The following is a 22,287-nucleotide window of genomic DNA, read 5'->3' as shown; positions in this document are numbered from 1 at the left end:
TATAGCAGCTTCAAAGAAGAGTTTCAGGGTTTCTCGGCGCCAAAGCGGATAAAGAAAGAATCCTCCGTTGCGCAGAGGCCTCTCAGAGTGCAAAGATTCACTGGTAAATGCCAATAAAGAAAAGCACCATACACACACTTAATATAACAACTGTGATTGACGTAGTTGCATATTACACTAATCACAAGTAGTATTGACATGCCCTGATTAGCCTATTCTCGGTTTACTTTAAGGACTATAATTAGTTGCAGTCAGATGATCACTCAACACCTTCCAGCTACTATAAAGTGCTGATTTAAAGAAAGAAATAAGATTTATAGCTGACATTTTTAAATGTTTTTAGCCTTAGCGATTAATATGTTAGCAGTAAACAATAACTTTTGTTCATCTTCTAGAGGATTTGAAAGATTCTGGTCACTTGCTGATTTCAATGGATGTATTTTTAACTAACTGCTCTCTGTATCGTGTTTATATTTCTTTATTAATTGACTGGTATCGGACTGTTTCTCAGATCCACTATCACGTTTGTTTAAGCTTGTCTGTTAAATCATAACCTGCTTTTTTCTTATTTCCGCAGGTTCAGAGAACAAGCCCCGCAGAGTAGTGAGAAGTGTTTCTGAGGGGAACCTCAGTGTGCTTGAACATCAGAAACCCAAATCACTTTTCTATAAAACGTCCCAACAGATCAAACGGGTGGCCAAGCGGATGTGAGCCATCGTTTTTATGAGGACAGCTTTTCCGTCCGTTGTTAATACAAATGTTCAGGGACGATGTTGGCGTTGTTTTGTGTAGATTTGCTCCAGCAGGATTCTCTATGTGGTAGAAAGCCTTACTTGATTGTAAATAAACACTGTAGATATTTTTGTGTAGATTACTGTTCTGACTTTTGACTTTTTGGAAGTTTTTAGATCGCATCCACACACAAACAAAGCAACAAGGTGCCTCGGCAGAGTTTTTACAAACATTATGTATTTTAAGCATGTCTTTAGAATAACTTCATTTTAGGTAATTGTTTCACAGGGCAGCTGATGCAGCTAAAACTGCTCTGTTCGGAGCAGTTTGTATAGTTGTTTTTTATGTTGTACCAATAATAAATTCTGTTATTTTATGTTTCTTAATAAAACTGGTGTAGATCAAACTGCATTTGATAAATCCATTCTAAAATATATTTGCTCTTTGTGTCATTGCTGTTGCAAGTAAACCCAGATTTTAAATTCTTTCTTATTTTAAAGGTGTTCCAGCATCACACATGTTCAGAGATTCAACATTTTTTTTATCTAATATCAATAAATGTACTTTTGAAGAAGCATGTTAGTTTTTAAGCAACACTTTCAATAACAATTTATTTAATCTTAAATTTTGTAACACTTTGGGGTTATTTATACATGCGATTTAAATAAGTTACCACATATAATAGAATCTCCCTAGACATCTCTTACATGACATTGTTTAGTTTGATGAAAAGGGTTTTCTGACAGTTCTCACATATAGGTTGTATCTTGGTTCCTTAATTCTGCTCTGTATAGCTTCTGTATATATTAAAGTGAAATTGTTTTTTTTTCTAAAGTGTGAAGGGAGTTATGTCTAGTAGCCTTGTGCTTTTGTTTCCTCTTCACAGAATACCAAATGCATGTCTGGCAATGGTTTACTGTTTACTCTTTTGTTTACCTAAATTATAGCTTAAGAAAATTGAATTAAGAACAACCAATTAAACAAATGCCCTGGTACTTGGAAAAACTATAAAAGGCTGAAATATAAATTCAGTAGCACCATAAAAATCATCTGCTTTCTATTCTGCAGTAGCCAAAAAAAACAAATGCATTCCTTACATGTAGGAACATAGTTGTCATGAGCTGCTTTCACATGTGATGAATTAGGCACTAAGCTGATTTTTAAAAGACAAACTTTTCTTTGTATTCTGATAGTTGAAGCTTGATTGTTGAACTTGTCAAGCGGCTTGTCAGACTAGAACCACGAACCAAGTGGACTTTTCTATGTTGAGTAAATCTAAAAAATTGGTAATCATGACTTTAAAAAAAACAAAGAGGTTATTAATAAGGGTGTGCGCTGTTTGCAGTTTTCTGGCCAATCGCCGATTACCGATCTTTAAAAAGTCTCGACCTGCTGATTCCGATTTTGGCCGATACTGATTTTATATGTTGACTAGTATTAGACTGTTTCTCAGATCAGTCTCAAATATTGCAGGTGACTACTGTTAACATCAAACGTGCAGACATGACCCTTTGGGTGGATCTGTCCGTTAAACCTCTCTGTCTGGAGAGTAAAAGAGGACACCAGCTGATTTTTAGACCTTTGCCGGTGGATCAGATTGGCTTCACTAATTATCACCAATCTCCCAAAAGTAAGTTATTAAACTATTTACTTGTGGTAAAACCAAGTTTTCTTTTCAGAGAATCAATTTTTAGTTGTTCAACATTAGAAAGAGTCAAAAGAAATTGGCGAAATGTCTGTTAATTCCTAGAAATTTGCGTCGAAAATTATGGGTCTGGCACTCAGTGTAGTTAATATGAATGTGCTTGTGGTTCTTTAATGGGCTGTGTGGGACAGCCTTAAACAATAAAGCCCGGGAACTGCTGCTGAATGCCTTTTTTTTTTTCTTAAACCTGCATTCTCGAGTTATTTTTGGGCTGCCTTGTGTTGCATTTTTAGCCTGATCAAACGCGGTGACTCGCTGAGAACGAGCTCCTGTCAGGACTCTAAACTTAAAAGCAAGCTCAAAAAGGAAAACAAAAAAAATAAAAAATACCTTGTGGATCTATTATGAGGGTGGGACCTCATTGCTCCGTCTGGAGAGAACTAGACTTGTCACTTTGAATTCAGTCTTGCAACTTTCAGTGGCACAGCGTTCAGTGTGATCTTTATTTTTAGCTCAGGAGCTCAATGCATATATCAGCACTGTACTGCGCAAGCACTGACACCCTCTCATGCTCTCATTCACAAGAATCTCTTCATTGTGTGTGTGTGTGTGTCAGAGAGGGGGAGCGAAAGAGACAAAGGGGAGGGAGTGTGTGCGTACACAGGGGGGCAGGTCCTAGCTAAAGTTTATTAACTTTCTCCCAGCCAATGGGGCACAGTGTGCGTTTTTCTTGCTGACCAATGGGACGGGTCGAGGGGTTGGAGGTGGGTGTTGCTTAGCAACTGCAGGTAGAATCTCAGATCATGTCGGACCCATTGTTTTATCTCGGCTCCCTGAGAGACGTTATATGCTATGTGTTGTCATTTGTTAGTTAAAAAAGAAGCAAAACGACAAAAAAAAAAAAAAAATCACTCCAGTGAAAATGCGTCACAAAGTTGTTTGTTCTATTTTTGTGTTTTGTGTATTTTTTGGTTTTGTTAGACAGATTAAAGTAACTTTAATGACACGTAAGCCTAAATATGGTGCAAGTTTTTCAGTATTTTATGACTGAAAAAAATGTAGCGTCTTTTTTTTTTTTTTTTTTGCTTCTCAGGATGCATACCTGCATGCACAGAGAAGGATGAGTGATGGCAGCCAAAGAAAAAAAAAAAAAACACTTAAAGCCTGCTAACACACACAGACCACTAATGCATGGTTCCTTACTTCTCTGATTAAGGAAACCTTGGGAACTGACCTAAATTAAAACTCCTGACGTTTTCAGGATTCCGGCATCTGCAAGCAGCCTTTTCAGTTTGACAAATAAGAGCATACTTCATGATCTTTTCCATGGTGTTCCTTCTTTTCCCCGCGGTGTGGCTGTGAACTTTTCATCCTCTTTCTAATAAGATGACCTGATATCATAAAGCAATACGTCAGAGGAGAACAAACTGGTGGAGAGCAGACTACTAGTACTCTGTGTTCCCTTTGCAACTACTGGCATCACTTGTTGGTTTCTGTCACTCCTGTGTAAGTCAGGAGTTATTTGTGAACCTGGGAAAGATTAATTGTGGTTTCTGTCATTGCAAGTAAATTCTAAATGATAAATTATACTATAAAATACTTTTTTTTCATATCTGTTTTGCACGACTAAAACGAGAAATGATTTTAGACATTTTAGGCACATGTTGAATAACTCGCAGATCTTTCCCTCAAAAAATCAAGCACCATAAGGAAAATAATAATAATTAAAATAAATAAATAAATAAAACAATTTCAAGTCACAGTGGAGCTGCCTCTGCCTGCCATCCTGTCCCGTGATTCTCAATGCAAATATCTAAAAGAGGTTTATGGAAATCCAAGGTATCCACCCTGGTTTGGCATGTAAAACAGAGCCGTGAGGATTGTTGTCTGCACCACCAACATTTGTATCAGTAAATCCCACCACTCTGAGAGGTAAAGGAATAAAAAATTATAAAGCAAGTTTAGCTCAGTTGTCCACCAACCTGCAGCAACAGCTCACGCTCTGCGAGATACTTCAGTTTGAAACGCAGTTTAAAGGTAGTGACTCTGGTCAAGGTAAGCCCTTCCAGCTTCCAGCTTTGGATTTAAATGAGTGCAGACACAATTAGCTGATTAGTCAGAGTGCTTTCATTTTTTTATAAACTGTGCTGGCTTGTGTTTTCTTACTCAGTTTTAGACGTTTGTAAAATGCATTGTTATGCTTGTTTATTATAATTTTAGACTAAATTGTGTATTTGCTTTTTTTATATATTTAAAGTATTTTAAGAAGTGCGCTTGCTTTTGTCTGTGGGGGAAAAAAACAATCAGGTACTTCTGTAAGGCTGGTTGTTTGAGTACACAGGGAACATCAGCAACATAATGTGTAAGACATCTCTGCAGGCTCTGAGTCAGTATGCTCCTTCACAACTTTATTCAACAATTTTGTAAAGGCAAATATATTTATACAGCGCTCTTCGCGGCAGACTGGTCACTCAAAGCACTTCGCACAATAGCCACGTTCACACAAGCACCATGCCCAGGGACACACCTTAAGTCGCCCCTGTGCCTGTAAACAAAACATTTCCTGTCTATGTACTCGAGTCTGGTATAAGATTGTCCTTCAGACTGCTGGTCATTTTGCACATTTGCAGTTTTGGTTGTCTTGGACCCAAATTCTTCAGTACCAATTGCTGCTGTCTACTCTGGCATATTTTGTACCAACCATGTGTCAATTTGTACCCATCAGGGGGACATGTCGTACCCCTATTTGATAAATGATTATGTTGTTAAAGGAGACCTATTATGCTTCTTTGAATGAATTAGGATAGGTCTGTGAGCCACACAAAACATCATTACATTTTTTTTTTTTTTTTTTTTTTTTTTTTCCAACAATCGTTCTCACATTATGAAACTTCACCTTGTTAGTTCTGCCTGTTTTGTGCTCCTTTAAGAATGAGCTGTCACAATTATGCAAATAAGCTGCTGTTGGCCACGCCTCCAACTCAGTGTTTACATTTTATACATGTGAAAATGATGGCAGACAGACGCGCAATTCTATGATACATCTTTGACCCCGAGTCAGATCCAGAAGCAGAAGTAGAGCTTCTTGCACAACCATCCATGCAGCAAGTGATTTCTGAATGACAAGTCAAAGCAATCTCAGGCGGGGGCTTGAGTTTTTTACGCAGTCCCTGCTCCTATCATTTCAGAAGGGCTGGGCCAACCCTGTGTGCGCTTCTTCGAGCTAACTTTTTTTTTTTTTTTATTTCTTTTTGTGGTTTCTGAAAATGATGGGACACCCCACATCACATCGTAATCTGAGAGTGACATCTGCCTTGCTCTTCCTGATCATTGGGCTAGGACTGTGGGAGGATTTTTACCTGCAGATTGGCAACGAACATTAGGAACAAAACTTTCCTTCTGTCAAAGTCTATTGGTAAATCATTGTTGTGTATGGACAGTTTATTTCCAAAGAGTTCTTCTTGAAATGAAGTTGCTGGGAGAATGTGCATGGATACAACAAAACACTTGTGCTCTCTAGCAACTATTGTTGGGATCTCTGCTATGCAGGGCATTTTTGCTCAGTCTCTTTATTATGGTGGAGGAAAGACCTCTGACTTTATTTGATGCCAGTGAGGCCTGGGGTTCTTTGGATGTTGTTTGGGGTCTTTTGTGACCTCTTGAGTCGTTGCTTTGCTCTTAGGGTAATTCTGGTCGACCGGCCACTCTTGTGAAGATTCCCAATTGTTCCACGTTTTCTCCCTGTGTGGATATCGGCTCTCACTGTTGTTCAATGGTGTCCCAAAGCTTCGGGAATGGCTTTGTAAGCCACTCCTGACAGATAGATCTTGATTGTTTTCTTTATCAGTTGTTGCTAAATCTCTTTAGATTTGGCTTAATGTCTAGCTTTTGAAGATTTTTTGTGTACTTCACTTTGTCTTTAAATGATGCCTTGATTGAAAACATGTGTGGCAGTAATCAGCCAGAGACAGTGAACTGAGGTTAAGTCTTAACGGGGCAGCAATCGCTTTTTCATGTTTCAGGTTTGGATTTGTTTTTCTCCATTAATAATAAGCATTTAAAAACTAAATTTTTTTGTTTACTTGTGTTGTCTTTAACTAACGTTTAAATTGGTTTCATGATCTGAAACAATGAAGTGTGATGAACATGCAAAGAAAATAGGAAAACAGGAAGGTGGCAAACACTTTTTCACACCACTGTATCCAAGGGAACTTGTCCTTTGCAGATTATAACCGAAATAAAGAAAATTACTTTAAATTTCCTCTGGCAAGTTCAAATTGACCCATTATTGGTAGGAAACCCTCCCCAGTTATATCCAAAAAAAAGTTCAATAATAACCAACACTAAGGTACAAAATGTTCAAGGAGTGAAATGAATGGCTCTATCGCTGCCCAATTATTCAGAAAGTGCAGCTCTGTTTCTTACATGCATAGTTTTTTACAGCCTCAGATGTAATTTCTTTTGTTTACACCTCCACCTGCATCTGACCCTGCAATACATATAGAGACAGATGTGACTGCAAATACCTCGCTCCCGTTATCAATACACAGCTGACTGCTGACAGGGCCTTGTGCAGGTGGTGATCGTGGGGTGGGGGGGATGGGTAAGTTTCCTTTACCAGGTAATGTCTCCTGTTGTGAAACAATGTGACAGAAAATCAGTACGTCTGTGATGTCTCAGCAGTGTTTCTTTGCCCCTCTACATTCTCCTCAAGGAGCTCATCCAAAGCCCACCTCAAACATAGCGTATGTAGCCGGCGGATGACTCATCCTCGGGAGAAAGGAGCTGTATGGTGCAGGTAGCCTTGCAAATAAACATTTCACGATTTGCAGTGTCTACTCAAGTACTTTGCTGGGTTGAAGTCGGATCCATCAGACTGCAAATGCGGTGGGTTAAAATGACCCCCACACCACCCCTTGTGTGTGTTGCATACGTGGTGATTTTTATTGCTAAAAGACAACACTTGGCAAGGCACATTCTTTGTCATTTTGTTTATTGAAACAGCAAATTTGTCATCAATGCAGCAATTGCCATGGAGACAGGTTTAAGTCCCAAACCTGCTGCAGTTTCACACTGAAAGCTTATTACCACAACTTCCAGTAATCCAGGAGTGGACGTGTGACTCCTCCTCCCAGTGGACGGCTAAGAATTGTAAGTACGCTCACATTCAAATGACTCTAGATTCTTGGCAGTGTTTTGGACATGATTCCCATAAGAAGCTCAGTAAAAAAAAAAAAAGCTCCCTTCGTTTCCTTTTTGTTTGAAACGTTTGCCACTGTGGGTGGTTTTACACTTTATTATGATGTAGCTAAAGTGATGCATCAATGTTTTGTTGATTTAGATGTGAAATTGTATTTTTTTTTATTGTTTCGTTTTATGAGCTTTCTGCTCAAAAGAAAGGAGAACCCTGTAGTTTGTAAACATGTCTATGGAATCTATGCTGCTTACAAAAGAAGAACACGTAGTGCTGCTAAAAAGTATTTTCCCCTTTGCACATCTCTTCTGTTTTTACTTTACTGTCACACTGTTATCAATCAAACATTTTTATTAAAAAAAAAAAAAATTAGATACAAAGACCAATTTCAAAATGACAAATGTAATTTATGAGCTGGAAAAGCAACTATCCAAACCAACACCTCCCTAAGTGAAAATATTCCCCAGAATCAAGAACTCATTTAAGCAGATCCTATTGGACAGAATGAAGCAGAACATCTCAAAGCAGTGGTGAAGTCGTTGTTGAAAATGAGAATTTGTTTTCAATCGACTGACCTGGTAAAATAATGGTAAATTAAAAAAAAAAAAAAATGGCAAGACAATGAAATTTAATCAAAAAGTGTCCTGAAGACTCCTCCATTAGATTACAAATGAAACCAGAACACATATTTGTCTCTGTCAACTTCTGTTTACTTTGCTATTAAAATTTGCTTGATGAATAAAAGCAGACGAAATCTGTAAGGGGGGAAACTTTTCACAACACTGTATGTTATGTCAAAGCTGGTCACCTTTGTTGTAAAAGTTGCAAATATCAAGAAAATAGTGGCTGTGTAATTTCAAAAATAAAAGTTGACATATTAATTACAAATAATTCTGTTTAATTCAAAAATAAATTTTTTGAATGGATTTTTAACAAAACCCATCTGCTTTAATTTTCCAATTTATTGTGATATTTAAGCACAAATACTCAATATTTAAGCTTAAATATTGGGGGAAATTAAGGAAATATCTTAAAGAAAAGTCAGAACATTGAAATTGCTGTGTTCTTTTCAAGCAGGTTTGGTTTGCATCTTGATAGCCTACCTGCTAAATGTGCATCAACAGGATATTTATTTACTAAAAGAGAAAGAATGACTTTGTTTTAAAATCTTATTCTACAGTATACAGTTAATAGCTCATTTACACAATGCATAATTTATATTTTATTTTGACATGAAAACTTTATTCTCATTGTTCCTGCATTATTAATACGCTTTTTCAACTTCTTTCAACCATTTCAACTACAATCTCAAAAGTGGCAAACAACAACATCCTCCAAGTGACACTCAGACACAATCATACTTTCCTGTTGAACACAATACGTTTCTGGATAAATCTTCCATGTGTTGTGGAGTGAATTTACACAATTTTAAGTCATACAGACCCAAAGCACTTTGCACATTCATACACAGATATGCATGTTGGTAGGCAAGTTGGATGCCTTGCCCAGGGGCAAATCAAACCATAACAGAATTGTAAGACAACAGTTCTACCACAACATAGAAAAAAGTGGCTACTGTAGAACAGACGGGAGATATATATTTTTTTTAAATAATAAAGGATAAGTTACTATAACAACTGACTTGATGAATAAAAAGCCACTTAAAACGATATATTGTTGTTTAGGAATTTCTAAAAAGACTGTGCAAACATTCAGAAACAAACAAGTTTAAATCACGATGGAGTTGCTTTGATATGCACCTGTTGGGAAAATCCCTGTGGTCAGAGACTGTCACAACAGTAGCAGTATGTTGCCACATCTCACATTGTTTTCCAGCGTTTTGGACCGGTTCAGTTCTGCCAGCTTCTGGATTTGGACTTTAGCTGATTTTTCTTCGGCGATGTTACCGTTCAGCTAGAAGTAGTTTGAGTAATTCAGTTAAGTGCAGAGCAAGATTCATGCCTACTGCTGATGAAAAGTATATGTGCTGCTGACAAACTTTATTTTTTCGCTCCATCTTTCTTTCTCCGCTGCAGTATCAAGAGAAACCTTCATATTTCCACATGGCAGAGTTAGTTTGTATTTGAGAGTCCTCCCTGTTTTGTTTTGGTCTCACTTTTTTAAAGTTGAGCTACGGAAAGTTGCGTTGTGCACTTAGCTCCGCATTTAAAGATTCTGCAAGTTTTGAGGCATAAAATAACACTGCATTTGTTAGTAACACACCGACAAGGCTGTACCTGAAATGTTTGGTATGAATACATGTACTACTACACATGTACAGTAGTTGCTAAACTTTCAGTTCGTGGGGCTCATCTTTTTTTTTCTTCTGTTTTTTTTGGTTCCCTACAGATGCTTTGTGTGCGTCATTAAGCAGATGTTATATAAAATTATACAGAATAACTCCGTAGCTAATCCGTTGTTACACTACTTTTCCTGAATTATGTGAAGCTCAGGCAGAAACCAGTGTTTTTGGGCATGGTTTACTTAATTGCAAGCTTAAGGACAGTAAAGTGAGTATGAGCCGCTGCCAGTGGTCCTAAGGACAACGACAAGAAGATTTCTCCTTCCATCAAAATGGCATTAAAAGTTGTTTTTTCTTAATTGTTATGAACATCATTCAGTGAAAAATGACTCTGATTATTTACAGCAGACAAAGCCATAAAAGGCAGCGTAAAAGACCTGCTTCTCTATCATGGTAAGAGCACTGCAGGGTTTTGATCTTATTAAAATTCAAGTGCCAATAATTATTGATTAACCACTGGTTGATGGTGGCCAACCATTTGATTAAGGATGACGAGTAGATGAACTCAGTAGAGTTAATAGAACAGCTGGATATCATCAGCACACAGATGATAAGACATCCCAAAGTCTTTGCTAAATATCTTCTTAAAAGTACTGGTCCAAAATGAGAACCATGAAGTACCTCACCACACTCAGATATAATCTGAATTATAAAAACATTGCAGTCGAAGCCAGAAAGGTATTCAGTAAACCATTGGAAAATCACATCAACGAGCCTCTTCACACAGCAGAATCTGTGGCTTATGTTGTTACCAACACTTTTGAAAAATGTTTTTTTTTTTTTTTTATGTTTTTTAACCATGCAATGCTTTTAGCAGTCTGACCATTCAGGATTAATACCTGTATTAAGATAACAACTACTGTCTGCACATTTTAGCAGACAGTAGTGAACAGGTTATCTAAACTTTCTCATGTCCACATTCCAGTTTACAAGATGCAAATTGCCTCTTCGAACTACTCAAAGTTATATTCAGAGGTTTAATTGTATTTCAGCTAACAGCAAAAGTACCGGCTGATTTAACAGCACAGGCCTTAAAGTAACATTGTGAGAGGAGTTGCTATTTTTGAACAATTGGGGATTCACTAAAAACAAACAAACTTAAAAGAAACAGCTAGCTTTGCATTTTTTTTAATCGAAACTTGAGTTTAGCTGCCAGCTCTGATAGCTGAATTGTTTGGTTGCTCTCCTCTCAGATCCAAAGCAGCCCAGTGTTCACAGTATTTTTCCATGTTTGTGCAGCTGCGTCATCTTCCACATATTTGTTTACCCAGTAAAAAGCAGCAAAGATTCAATGTCATATCCAACTAATACTGCATGTGCTGCTACCTTTTCAAAGGAGTAGTACGAGTTATGATTTTGAGAAAAGGTTTTTGCATATTAATTGTTCAGTTGCATGACTTTTTAGTGATTATGTTACATTTTGTAGGGTCAAAAACAAGGTGTTTGGACGAAGTCTTTCTACATTACTGTTTCCCGAATGTCCTACGGATCCCCAAGAAATGCCAAAATAAGCACCATTAAGGGATAAGGGTGTGTGTTCATCAAGTCAAAGAAAGAGAGGAAAGCTGTTTCTAAAGATGACTATTAATCAGCGCTGGTTAGAACACCATGCAAACGATTTATAAATGCTTGACAGGGTTTTATAGCAGTGGCATTTTGGGTATGCATGAACACAGATCGCTTTGTTCACTTGATTGGCATGTTGGGCTGAATAATACAACATGTGTGCCTCCATAGATTTATATTTTCTAACGTTGGACTGCTGTGGCCTGTGTTTGACCCCGCATGTGGTGACGCTTCACAACCGCACATCCTTATTCATTCTCAAAATGCAAATCCCATCCAACTCAGTCAAGTGCTGGAAATGCCGTCAAACATGTCTCTGACGTATCCTCTGTGTTTGGGCACCTTGACTCACTGTCTTGACTTACTATTGGATATTACGGCAACTGCTTTATGACACATTGTTCAGCTGGTAATGCCACCTGATTCTTGTTCCCAATGTGCCAGCTCCCTGCAGATCAAATTATTTACATACCCACTGCTTCTTGTAAAACAAATTATGTACTCTGATGTCGGCCAGTTTCTCCTTGTTCTGCTCTGATCAGCCGGTGAAACATTGAAAAATGGTTAATCTTGTTTTACGTAAAATAAATCTAACTGAAAAACCTTGACGTCTTTGGTCTGTGGTCGCGTCTTCAAGTAGCATCTTCTTTGAGGAGTTTTGCATCGAGTTTCCTTACATTTTGTGACGCTGCAACCACAAACTTCAATTTATTCCACTGGGTTTTTATGAGACACAAACGGCGTGATTCTGCCACAACAACGTGTCACCACAAGGATGGGGTGTTCAAGGGGACAGGCTGTGTTAGTTTTCTGCCCAAGCAGCATTTTATATGAAGACCAGGGTACAGATTTGTTCTTATCTGACAAGTCCATTTTCTTCCATGTTGGCTGAGTCAACTACACGGCTTGTAGCAAATGTTTAGCAGCAATTTTTTTGTCTGCCTTTTGACAATATCTTTCTTCTTGCCACTTTTCCATAAAGACTGCATTTGTGACATGCAGAGCTAGTCCATTCAAAAGATTTTCCCAACTGAGCTGTGGATCTCTGCAGCTCCTCCAGTCACCAAGCGCCTCTTGGCTGCTTAATGCTCGTCTTGCCTGGTCTGATTGTCTAGACCAGACACTATTACACAATTACAAAGTGGAGGACTAAACTCTTTCAATTTTAGACTGGTGGATTTAACACCTAATTAAAAGACTGGGTTATTGCTTTAATGTAACCCCGTTTCATTTTTCTCCACTACCTTATTCCGGATTTGACTGATTTGTTTCTTGGTCTTTATGATGTTGTGCATTCAATAATATTCTCTAACAAACCCCTGAAGCTTTCACAGAACAGCCATATTTATACTGAGACTATACATTACACGCAGGTGCACTTTATTCACTGTTCAGTAGATTTAAGGAGGCAAGTGGTTGTCCTGCAAGGATCTTATAATTATGACTGTGATCCATTCTGGCAAGGGAAGGCATTGCAAGGGAACCTATAGCACATTGTTATGGTTTTCTCTGGGAACAAGAAGCCGACTCTTCCCCCGGCTGCAGGGGGAGAGTCAAAGTAACACCACGCCACAGGACCTTCATCTTCCCTGACATCCTTTCTTTTTTTTCTTTTTTTTTATTCTATAGCTTAACTTTTTATTCCAGTCTAATTGGATTTGTTTCGAATAAAGTTAGAAACACATCCATGTTACACCTACACAGGTGTTTCCACTTGCCTCACTTGATTAGACCTCCTCTCAGGACTGTGTGGGTGTGTACAAGCAGCGTAATTCACATCTGCATCACTACCCTCCACCCCCCTCTTCCACTTTTGTTGCACTAGTTAGGGAAGCACCAGGGTGTGAATTACACTGAGACATTCAGGGAGGTTGACTTTTTCCTCCAGGTTCTGGTGTAATACTTATAAAATACAATGAGTGCTTGATTTTGTCTGTTTTCATCTAGTCATAGATTACAATAAAGTATATTCAGTCCATGCGATAAATATCCCATATTAATATTTAGATGTCTGCAACAAAGCATAACATCAGTGCAGATGGTGTCCGCATGTACCCCAAAAACACAAAAATAAAAAAAAATCTTAAACAGAAGAGAAAAAATTAGCAAAAATACTTTTACACAAGCAGACATTTTTTTTTTCAATCACTTCCCCTCCTTATTTTTCAGCTGTTTGTAAGCAGAGACTCTCAAAAGTCAAGCCACGTCTACCAGTCCTGCACATCTTAAGATTAACATTTTTGCCAATCATCCTCAAAATATCTCAGGCTCAGTGTTGCTAATTGGGCTGGATGAAGACTCAAGTCTGCCACAGATTCTGAATTGATTTTGCTGTAGATCTGAACATGATAAGAAAAATGTTGAACTTTGATCTAAATTACTCTATTGTAGCTCTGGCTTTGTTTTTAGGATTATTGGCAGGGGAACATTCTCCCCAATCTTAACTCCTTTCCCGCCTCCAACAAGTTTTTTTTTTGTTTGTTTTGTTTTTTTTTTTTGTTTTTTTTTCAGGATTAGCCTGGTTCTTCCACTTTCTCATGAATCTAACCAGTTTCACTGATCCTGTTGAAAATAGCCCCATGTTTCACCATTGGGATGGTGTGTTTAGAGATGCACATTTCTGTTATTCTTTTTTTTTTTTTTTGAGACATTTAGTGTTTTGCACGTAGAGCAAAAATTTCAATTTTGTTTGTCTGATCAAAGCATCTGTTTTACATGTTTGACTTGTTCCCTACATAGCTTGTGACAGACTTTGGATTTCTTTTAGCTTTCTTCTTCTTGTCTTTTCTTTAGAGGCGGTAAAAACAGAGTCACATGCTGTTTTTTATAAAATACTTTGCAAACTTCCAACCTATACCCTTTCGGAAACCAGGGGACGATGATTTAAAGTCACCAACTCTTAGTTAGCGGTCATAATCCAATCCAAAATTATTCCAGAACCTTTTGGGCTGTTTCAGAAAGTGTTTGGTCAAAATGTTAAGAGCGATGTTAGAAATCAAAGAGGACTGTTATGGTGAACTTTAGGTGAGTCAATAATTACATGTATCTTAAAATAGATTCCATAGTTATAATGTACAAACTAAAAGCATTTTTATTATTTGACTGTAGCATGACTGCATGCAAATTGGTTTCATCTGAATCTATATATTAGTCACTCTTTCTCTCTTCTCCATCAAAGCTGAGGTAAAACATGTTGCTATTGGAAACATCACTCCTAAACTTTTACCTCAATCTGATTCATATTTATTTTAAGTAACTCCAGCTCAAAATTTCAGTTTTAAACTTTAAACAAACTCTGCATAGCATTTAGCTAACAAAACTAAACGTAAATGTCAAGGATGTTTCAAGGCTGGGTTGGCTTATTTACATTTTTTTATAAAGCTGAACAACATACATTTCTACATGTAATGTTGACAAAGAACAGCTTTTGGTCTGTAAAAATCTCTTTCGGAAAAGAAATATGTTTTTGAATCTCAAGCAAAAAAAAACAAAACAAAAAACACACACATCAGTAATGTCCTTGAAAAGTTAAAGGTTTTGTTACCATAGAGGACGTAGTTGAGTACGTAGTTTTAAAAAAGGAAAGCATGTGGCATCGTTACAGGGCTTAGTTGGTTATTTTTTACTGTTATGTAACTGCTTTGATTAGTGATGTTGCTATGGTTACAGAAATGAAAACAAAACGCTGATGTTCTTCGAGACTACAACCACACAAGTTAAAAATACAAGAGTTTTGTTGAATACATTCATTAATCCTGCTCTTGCATTGTCAAAAGAAATGTTTTTTGTATTACTTCAGTCAAGATGACCTCATATTGCTTATATTGCCTCGTGTTCAGCTTGTAATCAGAGATAATAACTTGACTGAAATGCATAGAGAAGGTAGCACATATTCACATTATTTTTAAAAATAAAATACATAGAATTATGTGTGTATTGCTTGTTGCTATGTAGCTGCTTTCTACCTGATAAGCACTGATAACGTTTTATTATTCCTGGCTGTTTACCAGGAGCAATAACTATTAGCCACTAAACGGCATTTTCAAACAATAAAAAAAAAGATAATTCAAAATCAACATGCAGGCTACAGTATTCTGACATGTAGCTGTTTACTGATTAACGTTGGTGACAAAGGTATGTTTTTATGTTGGAGACAGCAATGCACACATTTAAGAAAATATTACAAGTAATGACTAGTTTATCATATGTACAGTTTGGGGGTTAGGCTTCAGGCTCCTGTCTCTCTGTGAGGTTTCTCCAGACTGTGTTGGAGTCTTGTACAGTCCCAAGCTTCCTGGGGCATCAAAAGCAATTGTAATGTGGAGGGGTACTTTAGCCTGGGCAGGAGTGGCTGTCATGCGGCTTTTGTCTCACTAGGCGGCTCGCGCCGACTTGACTGGTCTGTCAAGGTTCCTGTTTTAACTGCAGCTCGTCGGGTATTTTATGTTGAAAAATCCTCTGTCGTTTTAATATAAACTTCCACCTCCAGTCAACTTCTTTTCAGAAAAGATTCTTTACACAGATAAATCATCTCTTATTACAGGTAGGGCTACTTCAACAAGCGCTAGCGTAGCTAAACCAGAAAGTTCAATCACCTCATGACTCAAGCTAGACGTTGTGAGATGTCAACGGGACTGACATTATCTTTTCCAGTTTTCATCAGCCTGCAACTAGAGACCCACTTTGTTGTTAATAAACACATAAAAAAATGCTAAGTACATAAATGAATGGTGCATGTCCTGCATGGGTTTTTTGTAGGTAACCAGGTAAACCAGCATAGCATAGCTAGTCTCCTATCATTCAAGGCTAACAAACATTTTTCAAATACGAAGGGGAGACGACCCCTTCTCACATAATCATTGCGACGCTCATGCCAAATCTTGACAGCTAGCTTGCTGATGACCTATTCATGGTGTCAGGACATACAGAGTCTGCTGATGGATGGGAGTGGCTCCAGCCCACTCGTGACTGTAATTGGTAAAAGTCAGCAGACCAAATGAGTGATGTTTATATTTTAAAAAGTCCAGCAACATTGTTGTTTAGGCAGGTTTTATTGATTCTGGTTGTGAAATGATGAGGAAAAATACATTACACTCCAGTTTTAAAGCTGATTTTATACCTGAGGTGCATGATGAATAGGTTGGTCTTATACCTATAAATTATGTTTATTAATGATAGAATAAAATCTAATTCATATTTAATTTAAAAAGGAAGCTGACTGGCCGTTCTCCATCAAAGAACACCAGCTTTCTCAATTTGAGGTTCATATTCGCTATTGGTCACGGTTCCACTTTACTTATCAGGACAGAACCTCTGAACACTTGACACCTGGTTAGTCTGAGCTGTAATCAGTGCAGAATTATGATTTTCTGCAAATAAAAATGTTCCACTTGTGGAAAAATATTAAGTCCATGACACTTCTTGAACTTTGCACCAATTTTCCTAAAGTTCTTCCTAAAGGATTCCTACTTTCATCACAGCTACCATTTTCTAAATCCTTCTGTGTAGTTAGCATGGTCTAACTATGTTATTCTCTGATGTTTTCAAATGTGTGACCTAAGAAAGATTGAGAATGCTGAACTTAAACTGGATCCTTGCACACAAATTAAGCCACGCATCTAGATAAACGCACTCCCAGGTATAACTTCTGGCTTAGTAGCCATGTACTTTGTATGTTTGCTAAAGACGCTTGTTAGATTCATGCAGTTATTGAGCCACAGTCATCAGGGTTTCTCTGCTGTCCTTTAAACTACCATGTAATTATTTCAGGATTTTGTTTTATATTTACCTCAAGGACGCTCTCTATGTTTGGAGCTGCAAAGTGACTCTGATCACTCCTCGCTCGTAGTTGAATTGTTTATTTTCAAGGATGCAATTGTTCAGATGGAAAAATAATAAGTAAGAGAGTAGTTTTTGTCATGATAGTAATAATCTCCTTCAGTAGCCAGCTTGTAATTCCATATTGCTTGTAGGATAACATGTAGCTTAAAAATGGTTTATGTCTTATTTCTAGTAGTCCCAAACTTCCTGGGACTGTTTTAATGATTTCAAGGAATTTAGTTATAACCAAGAGAATTTGTTTCCGAACCAACTACAGGTAATAAACGTCTTTTTGAGTCACTGTTGCTGAGCATTGTGGTAAAAATGAGCTCTTGACCATATGGTTGTACTGAACTTACACCTGATCCAGCATTTTATGCTTAGCAATGCTGCTGTCAGCATGTCACAGCTCAGAACATGCAAACCATTTTGCCTCGTTCAGCTTGCAACCCGCCATTCAAAAATGAGAAATATTGTATTGTAAAGCTGCTCTTGACATTCAAACTGCTATTGCGTTTGTAAGAAGAGCACAGCAGCAATGCAGCATTCAGGACTTCCACGTTTGTTTTCTTCCTGTGTCTGTGCGCTGTCCGGTTCCCAATATTTCTGTCCAGTGGTTCGCTTTGTTTACAAATCATAGCTTACCACACTAAACTAAACAAATAAAAAGTCCGCTCTTGGTCCACACCAAGCAAGTGGACCAAAGGATTTTGCGGATTTTCCAGACACATCTGGTCCAGATATTGTTTCCCAGTAGTCTGGACATTTTGTATCTTTGGGGATATGATTGTAAATGTTTTTCAGATTCACAAAGAACAGGAATATAGCACAGTGTAAAGATCTGCCCCACTGTTCCACTGCCAGGATGACAGTCAAATTGCTCTTTCTGTATCTGAGGGGTTCGACAGCCGATCAAAGTCCTCTGATGTAAGCTTCCCCAGGGAACCTGAGTAGCATGATTTCTGAACACACCCTTTCTTCAAAACCAGGACCACCACCCTTATCTCCCACACCACAGGTGTTGTCCCAGTCCCGTGCTCAACACTGAAGAGGCATTTCAATGACACAAAGTCCAGAGACATCAGCAGCCGTAGTAAAAAAGACTGCTTCTGGCACCATGCAGCTTGGGGAGTTTTTAACTAATTTCGCAACTTCTGCAATGAAATTCAAAACCAGGGTCTCATTATTATCCCCACAACTCTTTTGCCTTTCTAAAAGGACAACCCCAGATGAAGAGAACTTCTCTTTGTCCTCTTTAGTCAAGGTCTCCATAGTCCCCCACACTCCATAGTCCAGACTGGATTCACCTCTTTCCAGTATCTGCCAGAATATGAAAGTTTTTTTTTTCCAGTCCAAGAGTTTATTGAAGAGGCAAAGAATTGAAGATGTCACCTTCCATCAACAACTTTGACCTTGAATGAGTTTTTTTTAGGCTATGCTTGGACATAATTTGAAAAAGTTAAATTTTCAACAGTTTTCTGTGCTTAAAAAGAGAGAGAAAGAAAAAAAATGAGAACGCACATAAAATGCCCTTTGTTTGAAGAATCTGTTACTATAAAAACAAAGAAAATGGGATTAGCTCAAAGCTGGTGATTGCTTTGTGCTTCATTTTCAGGTTTTCCACTTACAAGATTTGACAAAGTTCCTACAGTTTAACAAAGTTTAACTCCTTATCGTGTCAACTTTCATGCAAGTATTCATCATAGTGTGATGTCAGCCTTGTGCACACCCTTTCAAATGAAGCGTTTCCATGGATATAAGTCTAGCTGTATGTGGGCTGGATTTCTGCAGATAGAGGTTAATTAAATTTTCTCCTGCCTACCTTTGGGTCCCGTTTTTAAAAAAAAGTTAGCAAAACCGATGCACCTGCTTGCATCAATTGAGAACTATTCTACTTCAAAGAGAACCTCCAAACATCATCCGACGAGCTTTACTTACCAAATCTCCTCCCACTTCCCATACTTTTCCTCCCTCATGCAAAATTCACACTTTACCAGTGACGTGTAAAGGATGTGTTGGTCAGATGAAAGGGGATTCTACTCTACTCACAGCCATCACATCTCCACGAGTGAAAATATGGTCCTCAGTCTTTGTCTCTTGGACAGACGTAAACAGTCACGCCTTTATATTTTCTCATGCATTTTGTATGCACAAGCAGCGGGTGTCTCTTTTTCACCCTTCTTTTCTATCTTGCATGATTAAAAAACAATATCCAACTCATAACGGCAAGTTAGGCAGACACCCACACTCATTTGCAGTGAAAGGCAAATGACCCTGGTGATGACTCATTGCATTCAAGATTTATATATATATATATATATATATATATATATATATATATATATATATATATATATATATATATATATATATATATATATATATATATATATATATATATATATATATATATATATATATATATATTCATCAGGCTGAAGTCTTTTAAAACAGATTGAAGCTATGATTTTCTCTTTGGCAAAAATAAATAAATAAAAACATAATATTTACTGTAAAAAAAAGTATTACTCGAAAGTTTAAATCCATCTGCGCATTTAAAATAAAAACAAAATGACTTGTTTACATTTTTCTTAACAGAATTTTAAGAATTAAAAAAGGGAAGATGGAAGTGTAAAATAAATCATATTTTTCTGCCAGTTGAGTGATCAGGAAACCTTTCTGAGTTATTTTCTGGTCCCTTCGAAAAAGTCCTAGCGCACATTCGATGACAGCAATTGCCAAGGTCAATTTAGAACCGAACATAATTTTCTTACGTACATTGAAATCTGAGGGGGGGAAAAAAAAAAAAAGAAATATTCCACTGCTGTTTCAGGATAATGGCAGTGATTTATCTCACCGGTACATGAAAGGTGCAGGTGACGCATGGTTGAAGACATGGCAGCCAAAACAGACAAAGATTTCTGTCAACAAAGAAATGTGTCTATTCTGTCCGACCACAGTTTGTACAAGGCTCTCTGCCAAAAAGAGAGAGAGAAAGAGAGAGAGAGAAAAAAAAGGTGGAAAGAACCACAGACTCATTTTGGACATTAGGCCTGAGGGCTGCAAGTGTTATCTGACTGCATCAAGTTTACTTTGTTTAAGAAAAGAAAGAATGGTGGAGCATTTGGGGGCTGGGGGGGCTGTAACGGGAGTCTTTAGCAGGGAGTAAAAGGGGCTGAAAGGATTTTTATCCAGTGATATTATATATCTGTCCTGCTCAGGGCAGACAAAAGCACATGGCAAACCACCAGAGAGCAAAGCATGTCATCTGAATAGTATGTCTTCTTTGCAGTGTTGTACATCCAAAGGCTTTGTGCGCCTGAATTTAGTCGGTCGAAGGCATAAAGGAGGCAGTTTGTTCGCCCCTGACAAGTGTGCTTTTATTTGTAGCGGCCCTTTGATGCATAGAGAAACTTTGGCTGGGATATCCCTTGCAGACAAATACACAAGAAATCCCACTCCTTTGTATTATCTTTAACAATTCCCTCACCATTCACTCCAAAGCTTTTATTCCTTTTAAGACCTGTATTTTAAACTTTCGGTCTACTGTCTGTCTGTCACCTGTAATATGGTATGTTGTCTGACTTGGGGGGGCGCGGGGGGGATGGAGGCGTCGTATTTGGGTAGAGATCCTTTAACGGTGAGTGGAATGTTAATAAAAACAGTCATCTGTACGTTATTTAAAAACTCATGTTCATTCAAAATAAAGAGAAGACAGTATGACAAAAGCTGAAAGCGAGACTGAATCTAAAAAAAAAATGTAGGTAACATAAGGAGGGGCACAACATTTCCACTGAAATAAAAAGAGAAACTATCCGCCAAAGATGAATTTTTCCAAAAGACTAATACTGCTGAATGATTCAGAGAATCTGGGAAAAGATTTGTTTATGAAGTCACAGTGTGAAGATGAAAATTGAATAACTTTGATCTTCGTGCCCTCGGGCTGCAATGAATTAAAACAACTTTATTAAAAGGTGGAAATCAGTCAGCGGTTTGAAAAAATCTACCATGAAATATTGAAAACGAACGTTTTATTTTGCTGGGTTCCCAAATGGAGCGCATTGTGCTTTTCACAGGCCGACAGCTCCAAATTCATATTTAAATATGGTGCAAAATGCATCATATTTTGCACCATGGATCACATAGTCAATACAGTTGAAAGTGGATTTTTACATACAGTGTATAAAAAGAAATAACTTTTCACTATCTGATATTAAATCACACTAAACTGTTTGTGTTTCACATCACTCAGGATTGCAAAAAAAAATATTTCCGGTTTAGCAGAATTTCATGTTAAACAGTAGGACATGTGTGGTATCTCTCCAAAGCTTCTCTCAATAGTTTGCTGGGATTTTGGCCCATTCCTCATGGCAGAACTGGAGTAGCTTCATTTGGTTAAAAGGCTGCCTTACTCACACACAGCTTTTCCGCTTTAATCACACATTTTCTTTGGGACTGGGATTTGCAACCAAAGCATAAAGTGGCAAAGGAGCGAAATCCCTAACAGAATATATACAAGTCTCTGAGCAATATGTGTTATTTATTGAAGACTTTAAAAAAAAAAAAAAGTCATCAAGACTTTTTCTCCAAACTGGAACAGCATGGCTCAGTAAGAGTCTAGGTACTGAACTCGCCTTCGTAAGAGCCACATAAATCAACTTGTGTTGCATGAGATAAACGCTACAGCTGACTCAGAAGCATGTGTTGTTAAAGAAAGAGCTATGTTACTTTTAGTTTGAAGAAAAGCAACAATTTCTCAGCTTCGAAGTGTTCAATTCTTAAAAATGCTATTTTTCTGTTCCCATGTTCCATTTACACAATGTCTTTAACAAGAAAAGTTTCATTATAGATGTAACATTTTATTCAATAAATGTAAAAAAATCTTCCTTTCCCAAGTAGCAATTATGACAGCATAATGAAAGCATAAGCCGTGCATTTCTATAGGTGAAGAATCACAATTTGCAATTAATTTTTTGAGTCAATTTCAACATATTTGAGACTTTCCTTTCTCTCTCTGACTGTTGTTTG

General features: G+C 37.6%; 2 protein-coding genes across 3 annotated transcripts in view; both read left to right on the top strand.

The window, feature by feature from the left end:
* Positions 1–1,138, top strand: part of kif18a (kinesin family member 18A) — a 29,535-nt gene extending 28,397 nt beyond the window's left edge. For both annotated transcript variants that reach the window (XM_014998828.2, XM_014998827.2), the window contains exons 17-18: positions 6–103; positions 578–1,138. In XM_014998828.2, coding sequence (XP_014854314.2) covers positions 6–103; positions 578–711 — 232 coding nt within the window. In that variant the 3' untranslated portion in view covers positions 712–1,138. The remainder of the gene's footprint in view (positions 1–5; positions 104–577) is intronic.
* A 1,168-nt stretch (positions 1,139–2,306) lies between these two features.
* bdnf (brain derived neurotrophic factor) overlaps positions 2,307–22,287 on the top strand; it is a 41,728-nt gene continuing 21,747 nt past the window's right edge. The window contains exon 1 of the mRNA XM_088004251.1: positions 2,307–4,432. The gene's annotated coding sequence lies outside the window, so the exon portion shown is untranslated. The remainder of the gene's footprint in view (positions 4,433–22,287) is intronic.

Source organism: Poecilia mexicana, unplaced genomic scaffold (genome assembly GCF_051168715.1).
Source record: "Poecilia mexicana isolate PSO_F unplaced genomic scaffold, ASM5116871v1 scaffold_3, whole genome shotgun sequence".
NCBI lineage: Eukaryota > Metazoa > Chordata > Actinopteri > Cyprinodontiformes > Poeciliidae > Poecilia > Poecilia mexicana.
The sequence above is the reverse complement of the archived record's forward strand: the minus strand, read 5'-3'. Positions and strand labels throughout refer to the sequence as shown.